Here is a 20,955-nt window from a genome sequence, read left to right as displayed (position 1 = left end):
ATGCTCACAGCAGAGTGTCTATGTATATATTAGCAGTAGCTAATATGTTTATTGACAACAGAGCAGCAGCTTTAGGCAGCCAAGACCAAATATATGTACATTGCCATGCTCAATAACGTGCTAAAACTATTCAGAGAGTTGCCATGATTGAAATAAAATTATGCAATATTTTTAATTAATAATTAATAATATATATATACACATTTTAAATTATATATAATACAATATTTTAAATATATGTAATTATAAAAAAAATAAACATTATACAATCAAATATACATTTATATAAATATACAAATATACAACACACTCATACATTAGCCCCTTTCACACAAAATTGCCAGAATGACTGTAGCGGTAAATACACAAATATGATGTCTACACAAGCAACAGCGTCATGGCGTTCTGGCTTTTTACCGATAAGATACCATTCACACATCAGCTCCAAAATACAGGTAAATTCTGTGATGTCAGTCATCGGAAGTGATCTTTTAACGCTCCGTTAAACCGTTGTCTTTCTTCGCCCGCATGAGGAGAAGAGCTTTAGTTTCAATATCTGTTTAATATGACAAAAAACTATATATAAATATATATTGTATAAATATACAACTTCACTGTCCCTGAAACCCTAGAGAATGAACCTTTCGCAAGAATAAAAATTTAATGTCTGAATAGGAAAGATCCTCATGTCCCTACCAAACATCTGGAAAATGCAGAATTCCTATTGAGACTACAGTATATACAATTGTATGACTGTGATACTGCAGTATCATTATTTGTGCATTCATTCAAGATCAATAATTCATTAAATTATTTTTTTACTGTAATACCAAGCAGGGATGTAAACAATCTGTGAAAAAACATTTTCATATATATATATATATATATATAAAATCTGAAATTTAAATCTGAAATTAGCTCGCTCAGAAAAATATTTTTTTGAACTAGGATTGTCAGTACAACTGCTTATTGGACCTATTAAGTAATAAGTAGAACAGTTCAGATCATTAGTGTGCAAATCATTAGAAGCATTACCTTAAACTTGCACCCATAAGACACTGACTGGTGGAGCATTACAGAGACAGTATGGCCTGCCCTTGCTCCTTTGCTAATTTTATAAGACGAGTACCTTAAGGTAGGGGTGGGCGATATCTCGATATTTAAAATATATCGAGATATTTTTTAAACACGATATGGATTTTGACATATCGTATATATCGATATATTGTTTATATTTAATTCTGATTTCGCCGCTTTGTCTTCTTTGCGCTGTGCTCGCCCCCGCCTCCTTGCTTTTGTTCCCCCTCCCCTCGCGTGTTGTCTCATTCAACATGGCGGCGCCCGCAACTAGCCCGGAGGCTACAGAACTCGTCTAAAAAGATCGTCTTAAATGCTGTCTTACATGCACTTCTTGAGGCACACACGCACACTAGCAAACACACGCAAGGTCTCTCGCTCTCTGTCCCTCTCTGGCGTGCGCGCGCTACACGGTGCTCTCTCCCTATCTGCCGTGCGCACGCTACACGGTTTGAACCATGGTTTGAACATTCACACAGCCTTTCGAAAACGATACATTTCCCGGCACATGTTATTAAAAAGGATGACAATCCCGGTAAAATGGGACAGGTGGCAATTATTTTTGTATACAGCAATTAATTTGTATACAATTATTATTTTTGTATACAGGGATTTTTTTTTTAAATGTCGCAGAAGCACTTTGGACTACATGAACTGCCTACCTCTTTGCACTCCAATAAAAAAAATGACTGTGGTATTTGGCATATTTGTTTTTGCATTAGTTTTTGTTGGGTTATTTTTCCTGTAAAGATATCGAGATATATATCGTATATCGAGATATAGCAAAATATATCGAGATATATTTTTTGCTCCGTATCGCCCAGCCCTACCTTAAGGCACACAAATGAGAGCTGCGCACTCCACAAAGAATAACATCAATGACGGCTCACATCCCATGACAATAGAGTCCCTTTTAGAATGTTCGCTAAAATACATAATTTAACAGCAGAGTGGCATCCTCACATCACTTATTGATTATCTCTATTTTAACTCTATATATGAATTTATTAATAATGATAGTGAATTCTGATTTGCTGCTCCAGGATTGTTGGTTGGGAACACATATTGGGGTATAAAAATGATTACACTGATGAGCCAAAACATTATGACCAGCCACAGGTGAAGCAAATATTGTTGATCATCTCCTAACAAGGACACATATTAAGGCCTGGGCAGATTAGATGGTAAGCAAACAATCAGTTCCTGTAATCAACATGTTGGATGCTGGAGAAATGGGCATTCGGCTTGACAGGGTCAGAATATCTCTAAGTCAATGTTTTGGCTCATATCGTATCATATTATTTTATATTATATTATATTATATTAAAAAATATATAACAATTCATAAAAAATCATTTGTCTGGAGTGTGTTGCATTGGGTGTGAACAGCACAGCAGCTTGATGTTTGTATGAATCCAATTAGCAATAAATCTATTTGAAATGTGTTTTTTTAAAGACAAAAATATATTCATAATGTATGGAGAGGACATACCTACACAACCTAGACTTAACTTTACGGCCTATGGTGGTGACTCAGGTACGCCTTTAATAAAGACACCCTCTCCCAGCATATCTGCCTTATCCAATGATTCATACCTGAAAAAGTATGAATAAATATCATGCCTCAAATCTTAAAGTGGTAGGACTTGGAATAGAATAGGGAAGAATATAAAAAATACTTGCTTATTTCACACCGTCTAAAGCAATTGCACGATTAAATTGTGCTGAGGGCAGGAGTACAGTTCCCAGCATGTCCTGGGGCAGGAAATAAATCATGCTATCATTACTGCTTAACTGTTCATTTTTTACTGTATATTACAATATTAACACTGGTTACAATTAAAGGTTCTTTATTGGCATTGATGGTTCCATGAAGAATTGTTAACATCCACAGAACTTACATTACACAACAGGTTCTTTATAGTGAAAAACGGTTCTTCTGATTATTACAATTGTTTGCACTAAAAAAAGAAAATATAGGTTATTTTTTGTTTTGTTTTTTGTTTTTTTGAGGAACCCAAATTAGTTCTTCAATGGCATCACAGTGAAAGCGAACTTTTATTTTTAAGAGTGTATGGGGCAAATTTCCTAACAGCTTGCGCCAGAGTAATCCCTCTTTTGGCATTAAAAAACAACTGTCAGGATTTACTAAAGACACGTAGTGAAAAATTATCGCTAAAAAGGCATGGGCACAGTTATTTTTGCGGCTGACCATATTGCATTTGCATTTGTAGGAGTTTCCCTATTAACTATGGTTCGCGCTAGTCAATTTAGAGGTATTTGTGTTCATTAATTTGTATGTCGTCAGTAGATCAGTAGAACTTTCCACTCCCATCTGCGCTTTTTTGGAATTGCGCTTTCATGCTAATTTGCCCTGTTTAGTAAATCTGGCCCTATGTTTTTTGTTACATAAGTTACTGTGCACTGCATCCGACCTCACCCTCCGGGACACGAGTGTCGTAGCGTGCGTGATCGGTCTGGCGATGTCCAACGTGGTGGTCCAGTAGCGCCTTCGTTGGCTCAGCCTGGTTGGTATGGCGGATGCGGACAAGGTTCGGTTCCTGGTCTCCCCAATTTCCCAGGTTGGGCTGGTCGGCGACGCAGTGGAGAACTGCATCCAACAGTTCTCTGCCGCTCAAGCGCAGACGGAGGTCATCCGGCACATCCTGCCCCGGGGGCCAGCTGCTGCCTCCACCCGCCGCCGGTGGCAGCTCCTCCGCCTGCTCGTCGCCGTGGGCATTTCCCCGGCCGCCGCTCCCGCTGGGCCTCCGCAGCAGCCTCCACCCAGGCCTCAGCATGGAGCCGGCCGCAGTAGAGACGCCCAGCCCGCTCCAGGCGCTGCCAAGCCAGGTGGCAAGCGACAGCGAAAGCATTCCGGAGCGGGCCGCCCGGGAATGGATGAGATGCTCTTGGAGTGGCACGATCACTCCCTCCCCCCGGGTGAGGGCCGGGTGGAGCCTTTTGTTTGTGTGTGTGTCTGTTCCGCCGCTGGCTCCCTAAAAAAAAAAAAAAGAAAAGCGGAGCAAACGATACCCACACTTCAAAGAGAGAGCAATTTCATCTGTTCCTGGGTCCCAAGAGGGCCAGTCTGGCGGGTGTGACCCTGTATAGCCTTACACCCCTCAGCTCCCCCTTGGTCGCCAGCAGGCAGATTGGTGCGTTCGAGGACCCGGTCATCCGCCTTCTCACGCGCCCCCTGCCGCTAGTGGAGACAGGTAAGTGTTGCACAGCACACTAACACCCCTCTCTCTACTTTGCTGCCCCACCTCAGGCTCGGCTACCCCGCTCAAGTCAGTGATAATGAGCAGACGTGCTCCTGAAAATTCAGTGATAATCATCACACCGAGTGTTGAGCAGTGCTCCTGACTTGTGCGTGCTTATCTTATCCTGCTGGCGAAGGATTTGATATAGCCGCTCCTCCAGCCGGTACGAAGGCCAGTTGTAAACTCGTTCTTCGTGCTACTAGGTGGTGGGTCGTGACCATCTTGGCCCAAGATTGGTCTGCAGCTCCGACCTGAAAGACATGTGCATCAGATCTCTACCTTCCGCTGCAGGCCATCCTGTGTGTTGCGTGTAAGGGTGGAGTATCAGTACAGTGTCCTTCCCCTCAAGTGCTCCAGAGCCCGTTGGGTCTTCAGGTCAACTGGAAGAGAGTAATCTCGCCCACGGGCTGAGTATCTCTTTTTCAGTTTTGGAGATGGACTCGGTCTAACACGTCTCTCCAATGAGAATGTGTTCAACTGGTGTTTGAAGTGAGAAAGGGTCCCACTGAAAGAACTTTCAGAGGCTCCTGGGGTATATGGTAGTTGCAGCCTTTGGCTTCCTCCATATGTAACCGCTTCAGCGCTAGCTTCAGGATTGAGTCCCGAGGTGACCGTGGCAGAGCAGCTCACCCTGTGTGACTATAGTTCATCCCGGTCTGCTGCCAAACCCTCTTCAACAGAGGGGCCATGTACAAAAGGCGTGTTTTAACGGGGGCCTGGGAGACCCTCGATTACACGGGCATTCGTGCCTCGAGTTGTTAGACATTGCGACCGTTGCGCAAGCTTCCCTTGCATGTCACAACTCACTCGTCACCTCCTCCTTGGAGTCAGAAGCTTCTGAGGACGCTTTGTTCCACTCTTCCCGCTCTACTCAATCGTGCCGCCATCGAGCCTCACGACAGTTATAGCCAGGGCAAGTGGAGAATCCATCCCCTGGGTCCAGCTGGGTCATGACCATTCCGAGGCCGCTCAGTTGCCCCACCGGTTTCGTCTTCCTGTAAGTGTTTGTATAAACCGAGCGGACTACCCTTGGACAAACACTGGCTCTCAGCTGCCCCAGGTGCCCGCAGAAATGCGTTTAACCCCAGTGAGCCTTCTAGGAGCGACTGCAACTCATGGTCGCCTTGCGCCTGCTCAAGTCAGTGAATTCATTACACTTCATGTTGAGCAGAAATGCTCCTGAAAATCAGTGAAGTTCATCGCACTCAGGTGTTGAGCAGCAGTGCTCCTGTAGCTCAGTGAGTTCATCACACTCAGGTGTTGAGCAGAAATGCTCCTGTAGCTCAGTGAATTCATCACACGCAGTGCTGAGCAGAAATGCTCCTGTTGCTCAGTGAAGTTCTTCGCACTCAAGTGTTGAGCAGAAATGCTCCTGAAGCTCAGTGAGTTTATCACACTCAGGTGTTGAGCAGGAATGCTCCTGAAGCTCAGTGAACTTATCACACTCAAGTGCTGAGCAGAAAATGCTCCTGAAGCCCAGTGATCTTTACATGTTGTGTTGAGCAATGCTCCTGTCTTTTTGCGCCCGTCGCTTGCACCTACGTGCCAAGTCAGGAGAGGAACAGGTCTTCATAGTTGCCCCTTATTGGCCCAACTAGACCTGGTTCCCATCGACAGCCGGGGGCACGATGGCACACGCGTTCTTCCCCCGGAGATTCCGGGCGGTCTTACATCTGAACGCGGAGGTTCAGGTGCTATCACAGGCATGTGATAGTTACCATCACTTCTGCGAGCACCCCCTGGGAATGGGTAGCGTGCTTACGCCTTTAGAAGAGGAACCTAGTCGTTGAGTGCGTCTTCTCTCCAGAGGAGATCCAGAAAGCTTTTCGATCACTTCAGTGCTCTCTTTCCTGCAAAATGGGTTGGAGTAGGCTGTTTTCCTTCACCCTCAAAATGATGTTGCCTCGGTGTTTAAACGACGCTCATCGTGTGCAGAAGCACGTTCTGATCGTCAGGTTCCTGAGGAGCATTGTCTTCTAAATCCTTGCGTCCCTTTTTATCCTCTTGGGCCTTGTCCCTGGTGCGACTGCACTGCAGAGACCGCCCCTGAGCCACTGCAGGCAGTGAGTTAAAAATTCTTTTATATCAGTTCTCCTGCTCGCGTGGTCTCTACTAGAGGGTAGGGACTTGCTCGCTTTCGGTCAACGTATTGTGCCTGGAGTCTGGGCCGCCTAACTCTCACAAGCTGAGACCACGGCTCGGATTGTGCCCAAGGTTTCTACCTCTCCCGTAATAGGAGCAGGTGGTGAGCCTGCAAGCGCTGCCCTGGAGGAGGCAGATCCAGCCCTGGCTTCTCTGTCCGTTCGCTTGGACGTGTACAGAACGCAAGCCATAGACCTCAGACCAGCTCTACAAATATCTGTTGGAATGTTCCATGCAAAGTTGCACTTAGTGCTTGCCTTCATTTCGTTAAAAGTCCGAGATGCAACATGTCCACTTAGGTGTTGAGCTCCTCTATGATGAGTGTAAAGTGCTCCGCCTGGGCGTTGACGACATGCTTTGCTAAACAGATTCTAGAGTTGGGGGCTGGACGACACCGAGTTGAACCGCTGCTTCCCGTGGGCTCCCTTTTCATGAAGCCAGTTTCACCGTGAGCCCGGTTCAAGTGTCGGCTTGCTGCGCCATTCCCCTCCTATGGACTGGATACGTGCGCCTTTCTACTCCAGTTGAGTTCCCTTAAAATTGAACCCTGTTGAGTTCCTCCACACCCCTCTGGCGTCGGACGTGCGGAACGTCTGGTGTTAGGCCTACCACTCGTAAGCAGTGTGGAACCTGTGTTAGGCTGGGTCCATATGTTGCGGTCCCTACGGCGACCCCATATGTGTATTCTTCCACGATACGGCTCCCTGCGGTGAGCCCGTGTCTTCCCTCGGCAGAGTCTCTCTGCCGTCACTGTCCGGTGTGTCTCCCCCCGTCTTAGGCTGGAGCCACCCCATTGACATTCCATATGTTAGACTGCCCGGTTTCCGCCCAGTTCATATGTGTATTTTCCAAGTTACCTCCCTCTGGGTTGGATATGGCTTCCGCAGCGTCCCTTCCTTCCAATGTACGGGGAACGCTTTCCCAGTGGTCCTGTAGGAACAGCAGTGACTTCCCTGGCCTAAGCCCTGTCCTTCCCCGCCTTAAATTTGCGGGGGCATCAGGAGGCTTTGGTTTAGGCACTGGAAGGTGGCAGCGGTAGTGGCGTTTTCAAGGTTATCCCCATTCAGTCAACCGTCGACTACGTCTGACGTTATCGACTGAAAGGGAACGTCCTGGTTGCGTATGCAACCCACCGTTCCCTAAAGGAGGGAATGGAGGACGTAGTCCCCTTGCCACTACCGCTGGACCACCGCTGACCCCAGGTTACTCTCGGCTCCTCAGCGAAAAGCAACTAGTGCGTCCATCCACTTCCGTATTTATACCCGCGCCGCGGGGGCGCAGTTTGTGATGCGAATCACGCACGCCAATTACATTGGCTCGTTCAATAGTACTCGAAGAGGATAGGCTCTCTAGCGAGATCCCCATTCAGTCGACCGTCGACTACGTCCTCCGTTCCCTCCTTCAGGGAATGGTGGGTTGCATACGCAACCAGGACATTCAAGTGCCATTACGAAGTCTCTTGTTCCACAAAATTACTGACCCAGGCAAAGATTACATAAAGTACCAACAGAAAATACCACTAACCATCATCAACCATCAAATACCACCATCAAAATGGTACATTACCATCAGTGGTGATGGTAATGACGATGGTAATAAATAATAAATGGTTACTTTGTTTATGCATACACACACATACACACACCCACACTCACACACACACACACACACACTTTTATTTCACTTCTGGAATTATGGAATTACTAGATTGTTCGCTACTGCACTATTTTGGTTTGTATGACTGTCTGTTAAAAAAAAAAAAACACCATCAAACTTTCCACTGTCTACAACCACACTGCAGTTTCAATTCAGCACAATCATATCAAAATGTTCCTGTTCTAGATAATATAAGCTAAATGTGTGAAACGACTGTTGTGTTTTTGCTAGACACACTATGCTGAAATCCCTAGTGCTGTAATGTTGATAAGGAAGATCACCATTGTGAGAAGCTTTCAACCATCTGTCACTTTGACAGTCGGGTCAGGGGGCGTCCACTTAAGACTTCATCATCCAGCTTGCTTCAGAGAAAGACCCTCAGTTCAATTAATAACATGTTGTAGAGCTTTGTTTGATTTCCATCAGTGGTGCTGGTACTTGTTCAGGGCTTAGACAGATCTGCATTCAACATTTGCAGCAGTTAGAGATATTATTAAAGCATAAAAAGGGTAATAAATAAACAATTTCTCTCTTTTTTGGCACCATTTACACACTTTCCTTGTGTGTTGGGTGCTTGTTACTCTATTTGATTTAATCAAACCAGAGGTTTAATAAACTGAATAAGAAAGGACAGGCAATTAAGCTTCTCTGTTAGCCAAACACCTCAGGTTATGATCAATGAGTTTACTATAATAAGAGTGATATTGAATTCTTGACTTAGGATGCTCTGACTGACAGCTCTTTTTCCTCTCTTTTAATAAAGTACAAACAAATAACTCCTACACCGGCATTAACATTATTTTTACGGCCATAAAAGTGTTTGCAGAGGGATGAACATAATTGGTTGTTTATAAATAAAAGCTAGAAATACCATTAAACTGCTTGGATATGTCACTGGAGAGATCAGGGTAAACAACTTGTTTTTCATTGCACATATTGCTCACAGTGACAATACAGGGATATTGGAAACCACGTTAAATAATCTGCAAAAGTAGATTATCCATCTTTTTGTTTGTATCAATCTACAATTACTTTGTGATTATAATGGCTATACCTTAACATTTACTAGAGAAGGTTTACTTTCAGCTTTCCCAAATGTGGGATGGATGGATGGATGGATGGATGGATCTTTTGCCACCAGATGATGAATAAGCTTATTACTTCTATTAATTACTATTATCAAATAATTAGTTGACATCAATACATTGTCAATCAATCTACCACTGCTTATGTATTTTTACAACACTATCAGAATGCAACAGCTTACAGCTTCACACAACACAGATAAGTCAGACGTTTTTTTTACAGTGCATCAAAAAAATGACAACCTTTCACATGTGGTTAGTAGGGGTGTCGAAATTAATCGTTTTACGATGCATCGCGATGCAGACGAGGACGATTCGGATATCGGTTCAGTAATAGACCATAACCGGTTATAATGTACTGACGCTTTTCTGACGTCGTTTGTCACGTATGTGCTTTGTCGTGATACCATACACTGACAGAGGGAGGCGAGATGTGTGCGCATAATTAAAAATGCTCCAGCTACTTTAAAAGTCTACATCTGGACACATTTCGCTTTTATGAACAACCTGGTAAGCACGACCTGGAGAAGACACGCGCTGTGCGCTCATGTCACGCACAAATAGAATAGGCAGAAGGTAATAGCTATATTAACTTGATAAACAATATTAGCCGTGTTCACCCCGAGCTGTTACGCCTGGCAGAGCCGGACTGCTTTAGAGTAAGAGAATGAGCTTCAGCGTCACCCGAATCCGCAGCCAAAACAAATAATCCACCCGCCTCAATATTGTTCTCTGATTTAAGTATTCGCTGCCAGCCGATGGTGAAATTACACTTATTCTGTGTTGTTACGGGTGATTATAAATGATCGTCATCTTCAACAGTGAACTCTCGACGGTTGATGCGCGCGCCTCTAATGGTGACATATACACTGATGAATGAGCGCTGCTTTTAAATAAACATTTCTTTAAAACTAAATTGATTTGATAAAATTTTATTTTCTTAATGGCATAAACAGGCCTTTGAAATTCAAACTGGAATGTCACTGTTTCTGTCACTGCGACTTCCCGAACAGACGAACACACACGCATGCGCACGGATCACTTTTAAAGTAAATTTGAAAATTGAGGATGCGGTGCATCGAAATGCATTGTGATACCGAATTGAACTGAATCGATGACATGATAATCGTAACCGAACCGAACCGTGAGGCCAGTGTAGGTTCACAGCCCTAGTGGTTAGAGTGAACAGGCTCTGCCACAATGTTGTGTTTTTCCCTAAAAAACAAAAGAGGAAAAATGCTGCCTTAGAAATGTCTAGGTTTTTTTTTTTCCAAGTAGAAACCATGGCTTCTGGCTTGGCTAAAGTCTGCCAACCTTCATTTGCTTTGGCTGAGTTGAAATGCTTTTCTTTGGGGGATAGATAAATCACCACACATCTCCAGGTGTGCACAGGCACACAGCAACAGTAGCCATTTGAATCAGTGCTACGGAGGAGTTGGGACACGCAGAATGTTCTGCCATCACTGTGACAGTGTTTGTGACAGGTTGTCTCAACAGTTCTCCATTATGGGGAAGCTGAACTCATGATCAAAAGTAAAATACATGACTGGCGGCAATCAGTACCAAAAGAGATGTGCATAATGTGCTTTGCCAGACATCAATACAATCATGAACTTAAAATATATAATGTTGCTATATGGAAATGTACTAATTTCCAGTTATTGTGTGTTCTTACAAGGATATGGTTTATGTTTGAGTTTAGTTAAAGCTAATGCAAGGGTGACTAAAAAGTGGAAGAACCAAAACAAAGTGTGCCACATTGCTGAGAAAATCTAAGTGTATTTGAATGGCTAAATAAAGAGAGAGGGAGGGGGTAAAGCAGCACTCTGGGTTGACAGATGGTATGACACATTTAATTCTCAAGTGAAAGGACGTCTTCAAGCGGAGAAAAAGGACTAAGAAATGAGGTCCAGAGATTCTCTTGTGTCTGTCAGACATGAGTCTAACACAGTTCACAGATCGGAAAGTCAAAAGTCAACACTTGCAGCCAGGGCTTGAAATTAACACCTGACCATGCGCCAAATGCGGGTGAATTTTGCAATTGGCGGGTAAAACTGTCAAACTACCTGCCACGTTGGCGGGTAACCAATGAGAATTGAGTGATTCATTAGTTTTTTTTGTTTTTTTTGCGTATGTCCGATAACATCAACAATTTTCATTCAAGCAGCTGATTTCTGTGAATGCATGTAAAACTAAATGTATATTACAGCACAGGGTGAAGTCAGTATTTACATTAACGACGATTTGAGACAATAAATGTACATTTAATGTAAAACTATGTAAACTGCGCTCTGTGGTGCGGCAGGATTTTGAACAAGATCCTGAGCTGTTGCTGGGCGCCGTGGACAGACGCCGAATGGCGCCGCTGGTGTGTGTACACTGATAGAAAGTAATGTGTTCGAATTTTAAAGACGTGGTTCTGCGCGACGCGGCGACGCACATCTGGTGTGCGACCCCCTTAAAGGGTAAGATCGGCGTTTTACAAGTAAAGCCCTGTTTTAAGATCGTTTCTGATGAAATCGAACGGTTAAGATTAAAATTTGGACACATGCTGCTGTCCGGAGAATTTTAGGTTTTTGTGTTAGCAAAACACCCCCCTGGGGTGTGCACTGATATGCTCACGCAAATATCGCTGCAAAAGACGCTTTCCAACAGGTTTTATCGTAGTTTTTGGAAGAATGTCCGGTTGTGAGGCGTTGGAAAAATATTGCTAACACAAAAACCTAAAATTCTTGGTACAGCAGCATGTGTCCAAATTTTAATCTTAACCGTTCGATTTAATCAGAAACGATCTTAAAACAGGACTTAACTTGTAAAATGCCGAACTTACCCTTTAAGAGTTATTATTACTTATAATGATTTCGTTAATAACTTGACAGCACTTAAATGTGTATTCTTACAAGTTAAAGAACAATGTTTGTGTGATTTCTATTTTTCACCTTTATGAGGCAAACATTTTTTTTAACAAATTGGCTGGTAAAAAGTTACTGTGGCAGGTGGATTTTTAAATCCACCTGCCACAGTGGCTGGTGGTCAAAAAAGTTAACTTCAGGCCCTGCTTGCAGCATTCAATATTGTTAACAAAATGAATAACTAATGTACCTTCTGAAAAATATTTAGCCTGTTTGTTATTAACAGTTGACAGTGAGATGTTGATGTCAGTAAAAGTAACAATATCCTTTTATTAACTAGTTTATCCACAAGCAATTATTACATTTTAGTCTTTGTTTCCTCAAGAAAATGAAGGGTTATACATTTTATACACATTATTTTTATAATTCAGCCCAACACCAAACATTTCAGCCAACAATGGAAAGACTAAACAAATAAATGAGCAACGCTTAGTTCCTCTGTATGCACATATGGAGGTTTATGAAGCTCTCATCCACTGTATTTACTATTTCACCTTTTGATTTGTGGAATAAAGTGTCAGTCAGACATGCAATCCCTCTATCCATCCATCCATCAATACATCCATCCATTTGTCTATTAGAGCTGCACGGTTAATCATGAAAAGTTTGCAATCTCGATTTAAAAACCCAGGTTCTTATTTCTAAATGATAACAATTCAGCCAGATGTCCATTAAACTTCTGACAAGTACGATCACAGCGAAACATTAAAATCTGCATTGCTAATTCAAATATCACATAAGTACTGGAATAAAGGTTTATGGTTCAGATATAAACACTAATGTCTATGGTAGCGATCAAAGAGTAAATCACCTATTGAAAGTAACTTGACAATTCAAATAAAGATTGTATCAATTACATTGTTACGCCAGTACTGTAGCAAGAAGTGACTGAATTCTGAATTCAATGTTAGCTATACTTCTTGTCTCTTGAAATACCTTCATCTCATTAATTTTTAAAGGATGCATAGATGTATCCTTCATTGCCTTTGATATCCCACAATCCTGCGTTCCATTCCATGAAACTAAACTATAAAGATGGCGTTTCACTGAAGTTGCGGTTGATGGTCAATTTGTGTGTAAATGTATGTTTTTGACCAGCGTTTTCCACTTTTGATGTAATTTTGTAGTAATTAAATATTCGCTTAGCTATCACCAAAGCTCTCTCTATATTGTTGTAGATCGTTAAACCATTATGCTGCCTCAAAAGCCTGTCCGAAATCAGTTTTGTGAGGTACCTTTGAGCGCTAACGCTGCCTACAAAAGTCATTGCCTGATAGAGCAGTGAGGCAACAAGTCAAGTAGCTTTCAGAAGCAGTCAATGTATTTGTCATTGAACCATTCATTCAAGAGATTCGTTAAAAAAGATTAATCCTGTAATGAATAAATTAATTATAATTAATTAAATCTTTTTTAAATAGACTGCCCCAAACATGATCTTTATTTTAAACAAAAAATGGTGATTCTCAATTTATCCAGAATTGTGCATCTATCCATCTATCTATCTATCTATCTATCTATCTTTCTATCTATCTATCTATGCCTTCATGCCTTTATGCATATTTAGCATAAAACAGGGACATTCTGCACATGGATGACTCTTTATCCAAGAGGTTTATTCATGCATCAAACTTCTCTATTATAATCTATACAGATCGACTGAGTTTTGACGTCATGAGTAGAGTTGTTTTGCAGCTTTGTTCCAAACATTCTTTAGGAAAGAGTTTCTGGAGCCAAAGGACACGCGCACAGGCCACTGTATCATGCTACACAAAACGTCCCCTGCTGCGTCTGGTACCACGCGCAGAGCAAAAGCGAAAACGAATGAGAGACAAGGCTACTTTACTCCAATTCCCCCTGCAGGAATAACGACTGACTGTTCACCCACGTTTATATAACTTCCCAGATTAAGCATTAGAGTAAAAGTAAGAAAACAACGATGCTGCTGTAAGTGCATGTGGGCGTCCACAAATGAGTGTGTGCGTGTGTGTGTGTGTGTGTGTGTGTGTTCGTGTGTGACTGAGACAGAGAGGAAGGGGGAATAAAAAAGCAGGGATGAGCGAGATGTGAGAGAGAGATCACTGAAAAAGAGGGAATAGAGAATTGAGTCGAAGTAAAATTTAATTTGTTGATGAACTACTTATCTAAATAGGCCACCAAAACTGATTGCATAGACGAGACTGCATGCTGATTGCATTACCAGACAGATCGCATTTCACCACGGATTCCCAAAACAACTCCAGCAGAAAAAAAAATTTGCTGTGCTAGCGCAGCCAGATTAATAACAATATTTATATTTAAATAAAAAGTAAAGACGAAAACTTAAAGCTGTGACTAATTTGAAACTGGAACAAGAAGTTCAACCTTCTAACCACATCATTGATCAAACAAACAACACTCTTATATTTGCAAGACGATACAAAAAGCATGTAACATGAAAAGGAACAACATGAAACATATACACTTCTCATAATGTAAAAAAATATAAGCATTGACTTACTTCAAGACAGCACTGTCTCCCTGTCTGACAGTGATGTTGTCCTTTAAATAAGAGTCTCCGCTTCTCGCTGGCACTCCTGCGGGCACAAGGAACAGCAGTCTTAGAGCCACAACAACCAGGCATTTCCACTGCAGCTGAAAATAACCAGTTATGCCCATTTTCGTCAGAAAACTCAGAAACTTCCGTCGGCACAGAAGAACCGTATAACTGAAGGAGCGTTAATGCGATTCCCCTCGGAACGCAGCGTTCACTTCGTATTCCGCCCGTTAAATATCTCCAAAAGTACGAGTATTACTTAGTGCTACTGACAGAAAATCCACTCAAATGCTCATAAATATTCCTTTAAAGTTTTCAGCGTTCGGGTGAAACGTTTTTTCAAGCGTCTTTCAGACACACAGAGGTGCTATACCGAGTCTTCAGAGGCAGCACATATGTTGCTCGCGCTCTCAGAGAGATGCGCGCGCTCTTAAAGATGCTTCAGCCTCGTTCTGATCCTTGTCGTTTTCAAAATCAATTTAATAGGACCCGCACAAAACTGATCGCAACTGCGAGAGGATGTTCAGTGCGTAAACAGCTCCGGGGTGGACTGTGTGGGAAAAGGCAGGAACACTCCTGGAAACAGAGAGAACGCGCTCGACGCGCGGTCTGTGGTGGTCTCCCGCTCGGATAGGTGAGGAAACTGACTGCACATCAGTTCCTGTCTCTCCCTAACTAGAGCTGAACTCGGGGTGAACGCATGCGGAGAAGACAGACAGTGCACGTGCTGTGGTCAACACAGAGAATGAGGGAAATATTTACTTAATCTTGCCCAAACGTACCATTTTTTAAGCAGAATTTCCTTACATTAAAGATATATAGCCTAGTCCTGATAACTAGAATCAAACATCTTAGTGTGCTTTTTCAAATTATATATGTTATATATTCCATATAATGTACCACCACACACCATACTAAAATGTTTTCAGCTGGTTTTAGATGGTCAGAAAGCCTGTCTCTCACCAAGACCAAATGAAAAGTGTCCCTCCAAAACCCCTGTAAAACCAGCAAACAGACCAGCCTGGCTATTTTAGAACTGCAAACCATAGGCTGCTTTAAGATGATTTTTAATATTTTTTTTTGTTTTTTGTCATCAGCAGATTAGTACTGCATACATCATCAGCCAAAAATTGTAATCATGCTTTAATATGTGATTGGGCAATCAGACCTATGGTAAACATAATTTTCAGCAACATTCATTTGTTAAAGACATCATATTTAGCCTTATTTGCATATTTCCATTACACTTCATTCATAAGAGATTACAGTGATCAGTATCCAAATATATTTATGTTGAGTGCGATTTACTCTGGATTATCATCCTCATTTTCATCACAGTCTTTAACAAATCCTAAATTAATAAATCCACCTAAACTAGTTTATGTTTACATTGATGGTAGATTCATTCCAGCAAAAGAAATGGGGAGAGAAAAGGTTAAAAGCGGTTTATTGATGGAAAAAGAGTTATTTGAATATTTTACTGAGGTTGTTGCATTAAAATGATGATGACGATGAACATGCCAAGTAAAAGTATGGCATGTGATAAGATTTAATTAAAAAATATATATCTTCCGGCTGATGTTACCTGGTGCTCGAAAAGCTTATTTGATTCAACTGCTTTTTAATTAAAACCCGGCTGACCTAAGCAAATTGTAGATCAGTTTAGCTAATTAGTACTGTGAATCCATGCCTCAGTGTAATGTGATGAAAATGATACCCTTGATTTTAAGATAATTCTGGGAAGGGGAAAAACAACAGAAGTCTACTGATCCTTAACACCTGAACTGATTGATTTAGCAAAAATGTGGAAAATCCAACCATAAGAATATTCATACCCCTAATTGTAGACACAATGCGCCAATTATCTTTTTTTTATTATTGTTTTTCTGTTGTTGTTGTTGTTTGTTTGTTTTCTGGAGGAAGCTCAGTTGTGCTCAATCCCATAGCTTTGGGTGGGCTGATGAAAGAATGTTTTAATTTCACTGTTTTTGTTATGAATGGGTCATGATGAGTTCATATCTACGTTATAACCGTATAGTTAACATTTCAGTGCAGGTCAGTTGATGATCTTACACCATTATGTGCATATTCAGCTGTAAGCAAAAGGTCTTGCACAGTGACTATTTCTACACATAATTCTTTTTGCTCAGTGAACACCACTAATATAAACAGACATAAAGATCACCATGAAGGAATGGAAATAGAAAGAAGCCACAGAAAGAAACAAATGTGAATCTACTGTTGTCTTACAGAGACAGATATGGCACGAAGTAGGTCACGTAGGCTGTTTGCGATATAACTACAGTCACTTTTGATTAACTCCTGTCTGCCTTGTGCTGGGGTTCTGTTAGTTGCAAAGGCTGCAATTATTTAGAATTACCTATCCATCTATATTTATCCAGCTATCCATCTGCCAATCCAAATTACTGACCATTTTCTTTTTCTTCTTGCCAAAATGGCCAGCAACCCTTTAAATAATGTAACACAATTTGGAACGTAGAAAATTGCCGCATTAATATAGAATATAAAGTCACATGTGTGTGCATTTATAGTAATTTTACAGTCATTATAGTTTGAATATGGCTAATCCAATTAGAATTTAGATTGTGAATTTTATTTAGTTTCCTATATAATTGTTTTAAATGCCAATCAACTGGATAAAAATAGTAGCAAGTTACCACATCTTGAAGTTGTGACTTAAAAATTACTGTTAAATAGTAGTAATAACCCAGCTATGTGAGAATGGAACTATTTCAAAGTATATTAGTGTGGTATGACACCTCTAGTCTAAATGCACTCTGGCATATCATATCTTGCTCATTATCTCTTAATTTCTTATCAAATGGCAAGATACTTATATATGTGCACTGCACATGTCCATATTTAACCTCAAGGTCGAAAGCAATTTGAGCCAGAAAACTAGGACATTAGCATACTGTTTCAACAACTAAATCTCTGGCAACTGCAGACTTTGCGATCATATCGGAGTCAGTAACTGTGTTGGAGGAGGCTGCCACTGTCTTCAAGGTAAACACATTTTGGTTTAGCTTTTCAATCAAAAATGTTACTCCGGTTGAGCCATTCCTGCTGGATAACATTAATTCAGCTAGATGCATTGGAATGAGGGCTAAAATCACTTCAGTTTGAGAGAAGCTATGTTGAAAATGTCAATTATTATTCCACATGGTTATGCAAATTATGTTGAGGGAGACGACAAGTTAATACAGCTGGTATAGCTGGAAAAATCCAACGCTCAATCTCCGGTTGGCATTTAGAGTCACTCAAAACTATTCATGCGTCCTCACTTTCGTACTGTCACCTGATGTTCAATGTCCCCGTCTGCAGTGTCTAACATTAAACTATCAATTTGTCAAATGCAGACTCAATAAAAGTGACTTCCGCACATATTTGTGTGTGTATCACTGAAATAGTGTATGTTTTGCAATCACTGGTACCTTAACTTAATTTTCGACATGCCCCAGTATAAGAGGAGAAAAATAGCTCTTTAACTTTATTTTCAAACAATAGGCTAAACCTGTACAGGCAAACTGAACAAATTAGCATAGTTTAGATTAGATTTTATACTCTGTTATTATTAAACTGTGTGTGGACCTATAGTTATAATTAAACACTACAAATCTGTTAAAATTCCTTTCAATCTGCGTAAATGGTGGGATTTTGAGTTGTGACAAGTTACTGTCTTTATGAGTGAGTCATGGACTCCTTCATTCAACTGATTGGTTCAAAACACTGATTTATACAAGGAACAAAACAAGTGTCTGTCTTCATGAGCGAGTCAATAAATCATTCACTCAACTTATTTGTTCAAAAACACTGATCTATGCAGGAATGGAACAAGTGACTGTTTATGACTTTGAGTCTTTGAAACACTCAAACAATTCATTCAAAAACACTGATTCATTCAGTAACAGTACTGTTTGTTGGGTATGATTGGATGGATGGATGGATGGATGGATGGATGGATAAAGTAGGAGTGTAGGAGTGGGAGTGGCGAGAAAAGTTGACATGGAGCGTGCTATATCTCAAACCTCTGAGGGATCACCCTTTTAAAAAAACTCAGAACAAAGTAGAATGTGACAGAGCTCATAATAAAATGAGAATCAACGTTGGCTTGATTTTTCAGAGATGGCGAGAACTGAAGGATTTGAAATGTTGTAAAAGCGATGCATTTTTATTACTTAACAGAGTAAGGTACGTTTTTTGAATAAATAAATTGTCATATTGATTTCTAACAAAGTTCATTGTAAAGCATTATCTATTGTGAAGATTCATTTCATTATGGTTGTTGTAACAATGTGCTGGGATTTGTTTTCAAGGAAGTACCATGTATAGTAAGGGTATCGCTAGGTTTTCAGCTAGTGAGCTTGAGATCCTTTCCATCTAAACTGCTTATATCTTATAAGCCTGGTGAATGTTTTATGATCAGTAGGATAATCTGTCTCTCTTTTTAGTTATGAGAAAGAACGTCTTGGTTGAAGGGAACGTCCCTGAAGGAGGGAATGGAGACGTAGTCGACATGTCGACTGATTGGGATCACGCTTAGGGAGCCTGTCATCTTCGAGTACTGTTAAAACGAGCCACGACTATGACTCTGTTCCCTCCTTCAGGGAACGAGGGTTACATAACCGTAACCGAGATGTTCCCCTTCAGTCGCTAACGTTCGACATAGTCGACGTGTAGACTGAATGGGATCCCAATTAAAACGCCACTAGTGCTGCCACCTTCCAGTGCCTAGACAAAAGTCTTCTGATCCCCTCACATTATTGAGGCAGAGACGGGATAGGGCTTAGGCCAGGGAAGTCACTGCTGTTCCACAAGACCACTGGGAAAGCATTCCCTTTCTTTGGAATGGAATACAATTCAATTCAATTCAATTCAATTCAAACAACTTTATTTATCCCCGTAGGACAATTTAGTTTTAGCATACCAGTCCTATCAACAAGACAAGACGACAACACTTAATCAAGCATTCAGAAACACTGTCAATGACATCATATTGCATTTGGGCACCAAAACAAAGCAGCAAATACACAGGCCACAATACATGGACTAAGCAGGGACCAAAGTTCAAGTAGATAAGTAAATTAATAAATAGATAATAATACTAAGTAAATAATAAATAAATAATAAATACAGAGGTTTACGATGCCTGGCACATATCTAGTTGCCGCTGTCAACAGTATTTAAAAGACTGATGGCAGAGGGAATAATATAATTATCATATCTGTTAGGTTTCCTTGGGGGGGGGGGGGGGGGGGGGGGGGGGGTCAAAGTAGCGCCAGCAGATAAAACCAGCTGATAAAAGAAAATGTTAAAAGACTTTCAATAAATGAATAATAAAAGTTACAAAAGATCCTCTGAGATACATTGAAAAAATTTAGGCTCTGCCAAGGGAAGACACGGGCTTGCCGCAGGGAGCCATACCATGGAAGAATACACATATGGGATCCCTATAGGGATCACAAAATATGGGACCCAGCCTAACACAGGTTCCACCAGTGCATACGAGTGTTAGGCCTGGCAACGGACGCTACACCACGTCCAGTGCCGAAGGGTGTGGAGGAACTCAACAGGGTTCGCTAAAGAGGAACTCTACTGGAGCAAGACTGGCGCACGTATCCAGTCCATAGGAGGGGAATGGGGCAGCAAGCCGACACTTCGAACCGGGCTTACAGTGAAACTGGCTTCATGTGAAGGGAGCCCATGGGAAGCAACCGGCGCGACACATAGGCTATTTTCCTAGCGAACGTGTTTGGTGTCGCCCAGCCCGCAGCTTTAAAACATCTGTCAGCAAGGCACCCTTTGTCAATGCCCAGGAAGGAGCTACACTCTCTCTTTGGAGAGGCTCACTACCCAGCTGGGCATGGTGCACCTTGGGAAAACACAACAAGATGATGGCAACCACTATCCAGTGGGCCAACCTCTGCTTGAAACAGCCTTCCCTTCTCCTGGTCTCCGTAACAGACAAGAGCTGGTCTGAGGTCCTGAGGCTTTGCGTTCTCATCATCGTCATCATCATCATCATCATCATCATCTTCCGCTTATCCGGGGCCGGGTCGCGGGGGCAGCAGTCTAAGCAGAGATGCCCAGACTTCCCTCTCCCCAGACACTTCCTCCAGCTCTTCCGGGGGGACACCGAGGCGTTCCCAGGCCAGCCGGGAGACATAATCCCTCCAGCATGTCCTAGGTCTTCCATGGGGTCTCCTCCCAGAGGGACTCGTTCGGAACACCTTACCAGGAAGGCGTCCAGGAGGCATCCGGAACAG

At 41.8% G+C, this 20,955-nt stretch overlaps 1 protein-coding gene across 2 annotated transcripts in view; it reads right to left on the bottom strand.

Moving 5' to 3' along the window:
• Positions 1-20,955, bottom strand: part of opcml (opioid binding protein/cell adhesion molecule-like) — a 180,840-nt gene that overhangs the window by 86,146 nt on the left and 73,739 nt on the right. Inside the window, exon 2 of one of the 2 annotated variants that reach the window (XM_077242421.1) lies at positions 14,633-14,708. In XM_077242421.1, coding sequence (XP_077098536.1) covers positions 14,633-14,708 — 76 coding nt within the window. Of the gene's footprint in view, positions 1-14,632; positions 15,318-20,955 lie in introns of those variants that run through there. The other variant, XM_077242420.1, reaches the window with a different exon arrangement.

This window comes from Siphateles boraxobius, unplaced genomic scaffold (assembly GCF_051911475.1).
Source record: "Siphateles boraxobius isolate OS27281-9 unplaced genomic scaffold, OSU_SipBor_1 25, whole genome shotgun sequence".
NCBI classification, from domain to species: Eukaryota; Metazoa; Chordata; class Actinopteri; order Cypriniformes; family Leuciscidae; genus Siphateles; species Siphateles boraxobius.
The sequence above is the reverse complement of the archived record's forward strand: the minus strand, read 5'-3'. Positions and strand labels throughout refer to the sequence as shown.